Source organism: Heterodontus francisci, chromosome 3, assembly GCF_036365525.1.
Source record: "Heterodontus francisci isolate sHetFra1 chromosome 3, sHetFra1.hap1, whole genome shotgun sequence".
NCBI classification, from domain to species: domain Eukaryota; kingdom Metazoa; phylum Chordata; class Chondrichthyes; order Heterodontiformes; family Heterodontidae; genus Heterodontus; species Heterodontus francisci.
Genome location: NC_090373.1, coordinates 87291752 through 87304653, shown reverse-complemented (window position 1 = coordinate 87304653; position 12902 = coordinate 87291752). Strand labels below are relative to the sequence as shown.

At 41.0% G+C, this 12902-nt stretch overlaps 1 protein-coding gene across 2 annotated transcripts in view; it reads right to left on the bottom strand.

The window, feature by feature from the left end:
• ift172 (intraflagellar transport 172) overlaps window positions 1-12902 on the bottom strand; it is a 183177-nt gene that overhangs the window by 48588 nt on the left and 121687 nt on the right. For both annotated transcript variants that reach the window (XM_068024099.1, XM_068024100.1), the window contains exons 30-36: window positions 10857-10999; window positions 8190-8283; window positions 6463-6527; window positions 6196-6376; window positions 5313-5422; window positions 4069-4198; window positions 1642-1740 (exon numbers count right to left, since the gene is read on the bottom strand). In XM_068024099.1, the coding sequence (XP_067880200.1) occupies window positions 1642-1740; window positions 4069-4198; window positions 5313-5422; window positions 6196-6376; window positions 6463-6527; window positions 8190-8283; window positions 10857-10999 (822 nt within the window). The remainder of the gene's footprint in view (window positions 1-1641; window positions 1741-4068; window positions 4199-5312; window positions 5423-6195; window positions 6377-6462; window positions 6528-8189; window positions 8284-10856; window positions 11000-12902) is intronic.

Genomic DNA, 12902 nt, shown 5'->3' with positions numbered 1-12902 from the left:
GGCCAGGGCACTGAGGGATGATGAAAGTGCCAAGTGAAAAGCTGCTCATATCTCTCCCCAGCATGTTCTTTCCATTTCCCTTTTAAAATCAGTAGAACAACTCTTAGCCACTGAATTACACACAAGCAAGAACAACTTTCAAAGCATTTTTCCTATTCTCTAAAATGTCTCTTTGATCATAATTTTTCAACTCTTGAAGGTGACATTGCTTTGATTTAGTGCTAGATCTGCTGGATCAGAATTTATAATACTCCAATTAATAATCTAATGAAGTATTTCCTTAAATTATCCCTGCTTGCATTGAATCAAATTCAGACAGAACAGGTAGCCATTGTGGTCTGGACTAAATACTATGAATGAAGTTTATAGGCTCATAAGGATGTTAAAGTAGGATAAGATGTATGGTCCAGATTTTTCTTTTTCTACTGTGAGGTACGCTGTGGTATGCTATGTACCAAAACTAAAAATTGACGAAACAAGTCAGAGTTAAAAGAAAAGTCCATAAGAAGTACTTTCAAAACAAAGCACATACCTTCAATGAGCAAAAAGTGAGAGTCCATTTTAGGTACAGTAGTCCTCTTTTTCTAACTTGTCCCCCACATACCATTGACAAGGAAAGGCATATAATTCGGAAATGGGAGGGACAACTGTCTATTTGCCAAATCATGCCCATTCTAGCAAAGGTTTCTTTTTATTCATTCTTGGTATGTGGTCATGGCTGGCAAGGCTGGCATTAATTTTTCATCCCTAGTTGCCCATCAGAAGATGGCAGTGGGCCTTTACGAGGAGTTTGATGCAACTGAGTGGCTTGCTAGGTCAAGAAGGCAGCTAAGAGTCAATCAAATGGGCGTGGGTTCGAAGTCCCATATAAGCCAGACTGGGTAAAAAGGACAGCTTTCCTTCCCTACAGGACATTAGTGAACTGATTGGGTTTTTATAACAATCTGACAGTTTCAACGTCAATTTTATTGGTACCAGCTTTTTAAAACTGGTACCAAATTCACAAACTGCTGTGGTGGGATTGGAACCAACACTCTCTGGTTTATTAGTCCAGGCCCCTGGATTATTCGTCTAGTATCCTATCCACTATACTACCATACCAATAAAGGATTACTTAAAATGCAAATGAAAAAAAAGAAAATATCGAAACTACATAGTAGGTCCATCAGCATCTGAACGAGAAAATAGATTAACATTTCAGGTAGAGATCCTTTGTCAGTCCTAATGAAGAATCTCCATCCAAAATATTAACCCATGTTTTTCTTTGGTGAGTATTCCAAGCATTCTCTGTTTTTAGTTTAGTTTAGTTTAGAGATACAGCACTGAAACAGGCCCTTCGGCCCACCGAGTCTGTGCCGACCATCAACCACCCATTTATACTAATCCTACACTAATCCCATATTCCTACCACATACCCACCTGTCCCTATATTTCCCTACCACCTACCTATACTAGGGGCAATTTATAATGGCCAATTTACCTACCAACCTGCAAGTCTTTTGGCTTGTGGGAGGAAACCGGAGTACCCGGAGAAAACCCACGCAGACACAGGGAGAACTTAAATGGTACTTCCAGAATATTTCATTCCACATATATAACAGAGCCAAAACAATTCAGAATAATCCAAATCCAAATCCATACCGCATTGTATTTCTGTATTTCAATCAGCCGAGGACCAAGTGTCTGAATCACCTCAAGAGTTTTTTCCTGGTTTAAGAATTTGATGGACAATTCAGCAGCCTGGAATATAAAAAACACATTAATATTTGTGTGAGAGGCTTGGTTACAGAACCAAAATCACACTGCTAAAAAAGGGAATGATAGGCACAGATTTAAATTTGGCTGCGTTTGCTGACAATGCAGCCACTAGGTGGCACTGCACTGGCACATGCGCAAATGCAGCCTGTTCAACTAAAACGTCACAGTCAGCGACGTTCAGGCAGCTGCCAGGACTAAAGATGGCGCTGCTTAAATAATCACACAAAGGCAACGTAAACACATGGCAGCATACAATGGCCGGAGAGATCCGCTGGCTTGGGAATGGCCAGAGAGAGCAGGCGGGTGGGGGGGGGGGGGGGGGTGGTGGAATGGCTGCGGGGGTGGGGGGGAATGGCTGGAGAGAGCGGGCGGGGGGACAGGAGGAGAGCGCAGCCGCAGCCACCAAGGTTTTCGGCCACTCCCTCCCCACACCCCGCTCTCTTCCCCACTCCCCGCTTCTCTGCTTGCTCTCTCTCCCGCGTTATGCAATGACGTCATCTGGGCTTGCGTGTACCAGTCCTGGCAATTTACGTTATGACGTCATCCGCGCATGCGCCAACCAGTCTTGGCAATGCGGATCGCAGCGCACGCGCAGCGAGCAGCAGCCCGTTTGCGCATGTGCACAGGTTAGCGCAGTCGGATGACGTTCCCGCCAGCTGCGTTGTCAAGAATCACTTTGTTTAAATTTAGTACCGACTGCAAATAAGATAGAACTTCACAATATTTTGCTACACAGATAATAGTCAGGCAATAAATTCAGGTAGATTAATTACATTAGAAACTGTTAAGTTTAAGAAAGGAATAATCCAGAAAAGCAAAATAATTGTAAATGCTAGAAAGCTGAAACAAAACTGAAAAAGCTGGAAACAAAGAACAGGTCAATCAGCATCCGCAGAAAATTAGTTTAAACTATTCAGTTACCATCTCCATTGCTCAGAGTCCCTTTCTTTCAGGTAAAATGATCAGCCTTGACACACAGATTCAATGGGTCATGCTTGTCAATTTCAGTCATTTAGCTTTTGTGACAACAGTGTGTGGTGTTACACATCCTTAATCTACCGTTTAATCTACATTTTAACATTTAAAGCACTATCACAAAGTCGCTTGTGGAAAGAATAAAAACATTTTTTTAAAAATTCCCAGAACCACGACAGGGTTCCCCTTGTCCTCACTTTCCACCCCACCAGCCTACACATCCAAAGGATCATCCTCCACCATTTCCAGACCTCCAGTGTGATGCCGCCACCAAACGCACTTTCCCCTCCCCGTCAGCATTCCGAAGGGATTGTTCCTTCCGCGATACCATTTCAATTCACCACCCTGCTCCCATGCCCATATTTCTGTCCTTGGCCTGCTGCAGTGTTCCAGCGAACATCAACGTAAGCTCGAGAAACAGCACCTCATATTCCGATTAGGCACTCTGCAGCCTTCCAGACTGAACATTGAGCTCAATAATTTCAGAGCATGACTAGCCCTTTTTAATTATTATTTTGTAATAATATTTTGTTTTATCATTTTTTTACCATGTGCCTGACTTAAACTTGTTTTTTCACGTTTGTGCTTCTGAACACAGCTGTTCATTATTCTGACATTAACACTCTCTCTGCACTAATGCTTTGTCTTTCACTATACCATTAGCACAGTCCCTTTGCCTTGGTCCCATGACCTCCTTATCAGTTAATCTCTCCTGCCCTCTGTCTATCACACACCTTCCCTTTTGTTCTCTTTCCCCCCACCCCCCCTTCACTTGTTTAAAACCTATTACATTTCTAACCTTTGCCAGTTCTGATGAAAGGTCACAGACCTGAAACGTTAACTCTGCTTCTCTCTCTACAGATACTGCCAGACCTGATGAGTATTTCCAGCATTTTCTGTTTTTATTTCAGATTTCCAGCATCCGCAGTATATTGCTTTTAAAACAACTTTGGTGTTGCTTTTCATTTTGTTTTCTGGTGGTCAGACAAGTTACTCATTCATCAAAATGAATAATCCACTAAAAAGAGTGCAGTTGACTGATTGTGGTTAAACTCTCTGCACTTCCTGAATGTACTTTAAAATTTAGTAGAAGTCTCAAAACCGATGATATTAATTTCTTCTACCATGTACATACTGAAGTTCATTCAATGAATAGTAATGTAGCTATCTGCCTGTGACGATTTCTCCCTGGGAAATACCTGTCGCCAACTGGAGTTCTAATATTTGGCATCTGGTAGCCTAGAGACCATTTTGGTAGCCAAGGACTATTGGGTCTACTTCAACTGAGAGTTGTTCCTCTTGCTGTGAATGTGACATTTGAAGTATATATCTTACCTTCATCCAGCACTTTTCCATCAGAGCCAGGTTATTTGTCTCTTTGACTTTAAGGTAACATTCCACAGCCCTGACATATTCTCCTGATTGCTCCCATTCTCTGGCCTGTTCAACTATTCCTTCTACTCCCCTAAGATACACAATTATGAAATCAAGAGGAGTTAAACTGACAAAATATAAAATGTGTTAACACCTAAATGAACAGTCCAGTGCTGTTGCAGGGAATAATACAAATTGTTTATATACTGTAATTATATAATATAGCTGTGAATGAGTGCAGAAAACCAATTTTGTATAATAAATACATTAACAATTATATGTCAACCTAATTTCTGCTCACCATAAAAATCGATTGTAGCAAGCCCAATGACTGAATGATGTATGTGAAGAAATACGTATAATGAAGAATAATAGCTGTATGGGTGATGCATAATTTTACAAAATATGTATTTTCCTAAGAACGATGCAAAGTCTACAAAGGTACAATTTCAACCAAGGACTTCATCTTAGAATTTCTCTCTCAAATGTTAAAGGGTCTAACTCTATCGGTAGTTATTTTTATACTTTTACTAAATTTCATAACACCTTATTTACGTTGAACATTCTGCAGGCAAGTCAGGAGACCACCTGCTGAATAATCTCCAGGTTGTGCCAAACTAGTTGCCTGCAAGTATGAGGCAGAAGATCACGGCCAAGGGCTTCTTCAACTGTTTGGCAATGTTCTTTAACTTGGCACGCATAGGATTCACCTTTAATGTAGCTACCAAATTGTGACAGATTTCTGCAACCTAGTGGTCACTGAACGAAATTTTATGGCTGTTTTATACTTTCAATTCTTTAACCATTAACAAGTGCCTCTTTAAGCAAAGATGTAAAAATCAGGTGGAGAGGCAAATGAGAGGGCGAGGTACAGAAAACTATCAATGGTTGGGTCTCCTATGGCTACTCTCACTTGCATCTTAGTTACACTTCAGTGTAGCATTAGCAAAAGCCTTCAAACAAGTCACCATCGACTCACTCAGCAGTCAATGGTGGTAAAACTGGCAGAAAAGTTATAGCATTAATTTTCCACTCTCAGGGTATTTATAACCAACATGACTATAGCAAAAAAAACATAAATTCCACTCTATAGATCGTTCCTCCCAAAACTAGAATATATAGTGTTTAGTTTTACAGCCATGTAACTGATAATCTTTATAATTACAAATACAAGCATTTCCACCGTATACAGGTAATTTGCTCACTTTGTTCCTTTCTTAATTGCTTCCTGTTCATATTCCTCCTGGAGTTGTTCCAGTTTGTTTGGGATATATTCTTTACAAATTCTAATTGCATCACTCCACATTCCAACTTCCTGTAACAACGAATTTAAAAATGGTTTAAACATGCCAAAAACACAATTTTCAGTTTTTACTTGTTTTTGGTGTCAGTCATAGTTCAGTTGGTAGCACTCTTGCCTCTGAGTCAGAAGATTGTGGGTTCAAGTCCCACTCCAGGACTTGAGCACAAAAATCCAAGATGACATAGATCAGAAGTGCCACCTTTTGGATGAGGTGTTAAACTGAGGCTCCGTCTGCCCTCTCAGGTGGATGTAAGAGATCCCATGACACTATTTTGAAGAAGAGCACGGGAGTTCTCCCTGGTGTCCTGGCCAATATTTATCCCTCAATTAACATCATAAAAACAGATTATCTGGTCATGATCATTTTGCTGTTTGTGGGAGCTTTCTGTGGCTGCTGCATTTCTTATATTACAACAGTGACTACACTTCAAAAATACTTCATTTGCTGTAAAGCGCTGTGGAATGTCCTGTGGTCATGAAAGGTGTTATTTAAATGCAAGTTTGTTTTTCAGTTAAATAAGACATGTCCTGCTATTTGCTAGATAAACCTGGGTAAGCCTTTCTGCCAATTCTTTGATTTCCACACACATGAAACACAAACTGTGTACATTTTTCAGATTCAATTACTATTTTAATTTCTCAAAGCCATAAGTTAAGCAATAAATATTTACATATGAAACAATCATCCTTCAATGAGTCTTGCAAGCTTACTTCTGTAATGAGCTATTGGCACTCCCAGCTAAATTTCAGTATAGTTTTCAATGATGATTAAAAATTATTCTGACCTTATAATATTTGACAGCCAGTTCTGGTCTTTGAGCCCTCAGAAGGAAAGCCTCAGCCTTTTGATATTCTTTCAGGTCAAAGGCAAAGCGTGCCTGGCCAACCAAGACATCAGCTACACTGTCTGAATCATGAGCCTCCGCCACCCTCTGGGCTGCATCCCAATCCTGGTTATGAACATACCTTTCAAAAGTAAACTGGAAGTTAAGCTACACAAAGCTATAAATAGCAATTTACATAATCAGTTATCTAACTAAAGGAATACTCACATGAGGACAGCCTCCTTAGATTTTCCTGCTTTAACGAATTCGACTTCTGCCTCTTGAAATTTACCCTATAATCATGAAACATGATTTTCCTTCAGGAATGTGCCTGCATTTATCATTGTTTAATGTCATCAATTGTATTGCTTCCATTTATTTGTGCCAGATTTGCAACTAGTTCTGAAATGGTTGATTGATAAGTGATGGACTGTAGATAGACAAGGAAATTCCATACCTCCTTGTTTCCTTATTAAATTTGTTTCATGTGTTTTCAATTTTTTTTCCATAACATTATTTTCTGTTGCTATATTATCAACAGTTTAAGAAAAACACCAATGAACTGCAAGTTAACAGAACCATAATTATGGGCAACGTTAACATTTCAGATCAATGACTTTTCATCAGAGCTGGCAAAGGTTTCACTTGCTCAAAACCTATTACGTTTCTAACCTTTGCCAGTTCTGATGAAAAGTCATCAACCTGTAACACTGGCCAGGATTTTGTTGAGCTCCTGACATCGGGCTCCGTGGTGGGGCTGGGCAGAAGATCACAGTGACAACGGCCTGCCACGGAGCTCGCGCTGACCCGTTCGTTCCGGCGACAGCAAGGCTCTGTGGTGGCCTTCCCAACACCGCTCCGTGACGGGATCCAACTTAAAATATTTAAATAAAGGCAATAAATCAATTTAAATACCATTCCCTGTGATCTTACCAGCTGTCTGGGATCTTCTGTCTGATGGCCTGCACTCATGCGCCTTCACATTCCCGTCCAGGGAAAGCTGGCACCACTGAAATGGGGAAGGAGGGGGAACATAGGATTTTTAGTGAAATGGGGGTGGGAGGGGAAAAACGGGTTCAACTCTGCATTTCTAGTGTTGGGGGGGGGGAGGAGGTGTAACCTTTGCACTTTGTGCAGTTGGCGGGGGGGAAAGAGGTCAAAGTGTCTTGCGGTGGGGGGGGGAATGGTGGGGCCATTTATTTTCATTGCATTGTGGGGGGGGGGGGAGGGGGTATGGGTCAGAAATCTATTTACAGTGTAATGGGCGGCGTGTACGGGGTTCAACTGTGCAGGTCTGGCAGCCCTTTAAAAATGGCACCAGTGCCTGCGCAGAGGCAGTTAACGCTACGTGATTGGGGGGTAGGCGGACCGCTCTGTGTATTTAAATGAACCACCACATGCTAGATCGTGGAGTGCGCAGCCCGTGTGTGCAGGTCGCCATTTTTTTTGCCTGCCATTATTCCCAGCAGTGGGGAAATAAAATTCAGCCCGTTAACTCTGCTTTTCACTCTGTAGATGCTGCCTGAACTGCTGAGCATTCCCAGAAATTTCTGTTTTTGTTTCAGATTTCCAGCATCTGCAGCATTTTGCTTTTGCATAATTATGGGCACTTTGGTTTGGATTTAACCCAGGAACAAAAATAAAGAAAAAGAGGTTAGTTTCCTCCTATAACCACAGACAATCTATGCCCAATTTATCAACATAAACCTCAAAAAAGTGAAAAAGTTAATTAGCATAATAGGAAATATTTTTGGACTTAGTTATTTTTTAGCTGTATTTTAATTGCCAGAAGTGGCAATACTTTACTTTGGCTATCTGATTAATAGCATTAGATCAAGTTGTATTATACCATGTCACCATGTTGACAAATATATAAACACAAATCAAAAATGGCATCCAGTTGTGCTAGTAGAACTGCAATTGATTGAATACCCACAAACAAAAGTAACCATTACCTCATCTTCAAGATACATAGCATATTTGAGATGTATATCTGGGATTTTATTTTTCATAGACAACCGTGACAGTTCAAAAGCAAAGTCGAAAGAGCTGAAACAGAATTTACCATAGTGTAAATTATTATTGCATGTGTACCTACATAGTTTTTATAGAAAATCAAGAAATTGTTAATTGCAATGACTGAGTTTTAAGCTGAAAATCGAAATGCACTAAATGTCCTCCAGGTCTTCCACCTTCTGAAAAATATTTTCAGTAAACTTATGATATAATTCCACATAAAGTCCATGATTTCCTTAAATTTATATTCTATTGAACTACTTGTACATGTAACATTCTGCTTGATTTGCAAAGCACTGGCCTTCAGTATGATACTGAATGTTTGATCAGATATTGCACCCAAAGCTTTTTTCTCGTTCTGCTTCTTTTAATAATACTCTTCATTGGTTAAGTATACTTTATATTTTAATTTTGTTTAAAATTATACATCAATTATTCATCTGCCATATCACTAAGACTGTCTCCTCATATCACTGAAAGCATTAATAAATACATTTGACAGCAAGCGACCTAGTACAAGTCCTGGCAGACTTTCGAAGCACATCAGTTTCATATGAGCAATCAGAATTATCAAATGAGTATCGAGAAGGCATTTAATTGGGCTGAAATTTAGAATCTCAGAATTTTACAGCACAGGAGGTCAGCTATTCAATTAATCCCATTTCCCATCCTTTCCCCATACCCTTTTGTTAAGTCTTTTTTCAGATATTTATCCACTTTCATCGGAGAAGCGATTATTGATTCTGCTTTCACCACTATTTCTGGTAAAGCAACCATTTAATTAAATTCTTTTCACCTCTCCCTTCGTTTTTGCTGGTGATCTTAAAGTTATAGCCTCCACCTAAGATTTACCTACATACCTCATCAAAACCTCATAATTTTTAACAGTTTTATTAGATCTTAAGTTTATTTTCCTGAATGAAAATATTCCTATTTTGCTCATCTCTTCTCATAACTGAAACCACTCATCACTGGCACCTGTGAATTGCTTCTGCACCTATTCCTAACATTCCTCCGAAAGAAAAACACTTAAAATTAGACACAATATTCTAACTGCAGTCTCACCAATAATTTGTATAGGTTTAGCACTGTTGCTTTGCTTTTTACTCAGTGTCTCCAATTATATAACCTAGAATTCCATAAGTTTTTTTTCAAAAAAACACATCTTTATCAACTTGTCTTCCCACTTTTAAAAGTTTACGTATGTGAACTCTAACGCACTCTGCTCCACTACTCATTTTAGAAGTTTTTCCTGCATATTTCTTCTTCATATTCTTCCTCTCAAAATGCAATACCTCACCTCTCAGAGCCATAGGGTGGAATTTTATGCTCTCCCCCACGGTGGGTTTGAAAGCGGGAAAACATAAAATCGGGCGGGATGGCAGTGGTGGGGTGGGGACCCCACAACCATCCTGCCTCCACCGAAATTTAGCCCAGGACAGGAAGGCCTGTGAATGGCCTTCCCGCCCCAATGCCAATTGAGGCCCTTAACTGGGTAATTAATCCCTAATTATGAGTTTCTTCCCGCTGCAGTCGCAATTACCGGTGCAGCGGGTGGCCCTGTTGCTGCAAGGAAGCAAGGCAAGAAAAACTGTGCAGGCTGCTTCCGAGCTGCGGGGGCGATGGGGGGTGTGTGGTCCCTCATTCAAAGGCACTTAGTGCATGAACGAGGGACACAGCATAGGGAAGGGGGGGCCCTCTGAAGGCCAATCCCCTGCCCTTGCTGCTGAACCCCGTCACCCGCGTTTCCCACTCCAGGAGACCCCTCCCGTCCTAACCTAACTTAAGCCTGATTGCAGCACCGATCCTCTGTTTGATGGCTGCATCTACAGCAGCAGCCACTGCCTCCTCTGACTGACCGCCAGCTCTGCAAATTCTGGCGATGGAGTGCTAAATCTGATGGAAGAACCGCCGCTGTCAAGTTAAGTGCTTGATTGCCACTAAATACGGTGGGCCTGACGTACAAGAGGTGACAAGGGGATCTCAGCGTCGGTTTCCCGACGTCGTTGAGACCCCTGCGCCAGCATAGAATTCCACCCATAGTCATTTATGGCACAGAAGGCCATTCAGCCCATCGAGTCCATGCTGCCTCCACATTTCATTTCATCTGACATCTATACTGTTCTCCCAGTATAGCCATTACATGGCTCTCATTTTCCCTCTCCCAACCAAACACCAGCTGGAAGAAGAGACATTAGAAAGTGAGTCAGAGGGGATCTTGCAGTGTGATACACAGAGCTGTGAGTGAGCAGAAGGAGTTGCAGTGGAAAATTAGAGGTCAGCAGTTCTTGGGCAGAGCGTCAAGAGACATCTTCCCTCAGGGGGTAAGAGCCTTGGGACCCAAATCTCACCAGTTCTGCTTTTAAAAGGAAAATGTGGTTGCCCAAGTGAGCTGCGTGTGAAAATGGGTTCACCAATTATTAAAATTAGATCACTTTGCTCCAATGCTGCAGGATTTTGCTCCGATAAGGTTGGCTGTGTCCATCCCGGTTAAGTATGTTATCTATTTTGTCAGCCAGGGCATGACACAGGAAGGAGAGAGGGAAATTCATATAATTTAAAATGAAATTATTTTAAATTGTCATTTGTGTTAAAGTATATCTCACCAGTTATCAGCTGCATAGTCAATTGCTGTTTCCAGAAGACCAAACTTATTCAGCAATTTAACCGCAGACTCTCCTCCCAGACTCTTAGCCCATAAGTAGGCCACCTGTTTATGGGCATTTGCACCCCCATGGGCTTTAGAAACCTGTAAGAAATACAAGGGCGTTTTCTTCAATTCAAGCCTTTCAAATCATAACTATAAAAAGTTTAACAAAAATAATTAATTTAACTGTTTCTGCAGCATTCACTTTGAAATATTAATGCAATAAACAAATGCGCTATCAATTGTTTTTGTATGCAATACCATTTTGACCTACTTCTGTGTGTCCACCACTACTTCCACGTGACCGTTTTTAAAGATCTGTTTTTGTTAAATGTCCAGTAGAACATGTAATGCATCTGTTGAACAATTAGCTCCTCAACCTTGTCACCTGTTCAATCAGCTTTCAATCAATACATAATATTGTACCATAACTACTCAAAATAAAATTGCCCACTTTGGGTATCCTTCAATTTGATGAAGATTGAACACAAACAAATAGGAATTGTTACTTTCTCATATAAGAAAATCGTTTAGGAACACTAGGGTCAAGATTTTTCACTTTAGTACAGATCAGAAAATTGTGCATCCCAGCCAGTGATTTTCTGTCCATCAAGTTTAATAAATGGAAAAGCATGGGCTAGAATATGTAATTTCCTGATGCGTGCTTCCAGTTAGTGCCAAAACAGAACATCTCCTCTACTATCCCTTTAAAAATATCATGTACCTTCTTCCACTCTGAATTTTTGCAGGCAACCTTCTTAATTGTGCCCATTGTACTTTGACGCTATGTAACAGCAAGAGCACTGATGCATACATACTAAATAACAACAGAACAGCTGATCAAGATGAGAAAAAGGCAGTCCAGAAGTATATGACCAGGAGGAAAAAGAATTGAATTTAACCAACAAAGAAATCGTTACAGCATGTGAGGCAGTCACATGATATCTAATTACTAGTTCACCTTCTGTGGTGGTGCACGTGTGTACTGAGTGTAGTTTTTAGGTTAAATCAATTTAGAGGCCAGGAGGTGGCAAGGGGAAAGGTAGAACATGGTTAGAGGCTGGGGTTGAGAGGAAAAGAATAGCTGAGTTAGAAATAGAGGGACGAGGAGTAGGGTTGAAAGGAATAAACTGGGTGAGAGGAAAAGTAGAGCAAGACCTAACGGCCTGGAGGGAAGCTGGAGCACAATAACAAGTTAGAGGAGTTAGAGGCCACTGGGGGGAGATGCAGTGAGGGATCAAAGTCAGGGGGCACGACAGCAGGAAAGGAGAGGGTGGAGTGAAAGTGGGTCAAAACAAAAGGGAGCAGAGAAGGGGAAGGACAGAGAGAGGAAGATAGAGGAGAAGCAGGAAGGAGAGGAGAAGAAGGCAGAAGAATTGGAGAAAGTGAGTAGGAAAGGAGGAAGGCAGTGGGAAGAGAAGAAAGAAGACATGGAAAGGAGATATCAGACAGGGAGAAAGGTGTAGTGGAGAGAGGGCAAGGGAATACAGAGAAGAGAGGAAAAAAAGGGGGAATAAAGGAGGTAGGTAAAGGGGCAAGGTGACAGGAAGATGTTCTAGCTGAATAAGGATCACCAGCAAATTCATTTTACATTAAAATTATTATTTAAAAATATATAAATATATATTACATATAAAAAACATAATTTACATAAATTATTGCATTTCTTGGTCAGTACAGCCAACTCGCAGGGCACCAACAGAGGCAGAATTAGACTGGGGTAGCAAAGAACCACTGAGGAAGGTCGGAGATAGAAGCAGTCAGGCCAAAGACCCCATCAATTTTACAATGACTGGGTCAGGGTGGGGAACCCTGCAAAGTGGCAATGGTCAAAAGGTGACTTGGGGTCTGGGCTATGAAAATAAAGGAAAGCAGAAAAGCTGTGGTAATATACAAAGGTTAGAAGAAGTGTGAATTCCACGAGAAAGACACACATGAAGGACCAGAAAGAGAAACAGGAAGGATAGGAAGATACCAGCTGAAAGTGTTGCAAGAACCTGGCAGG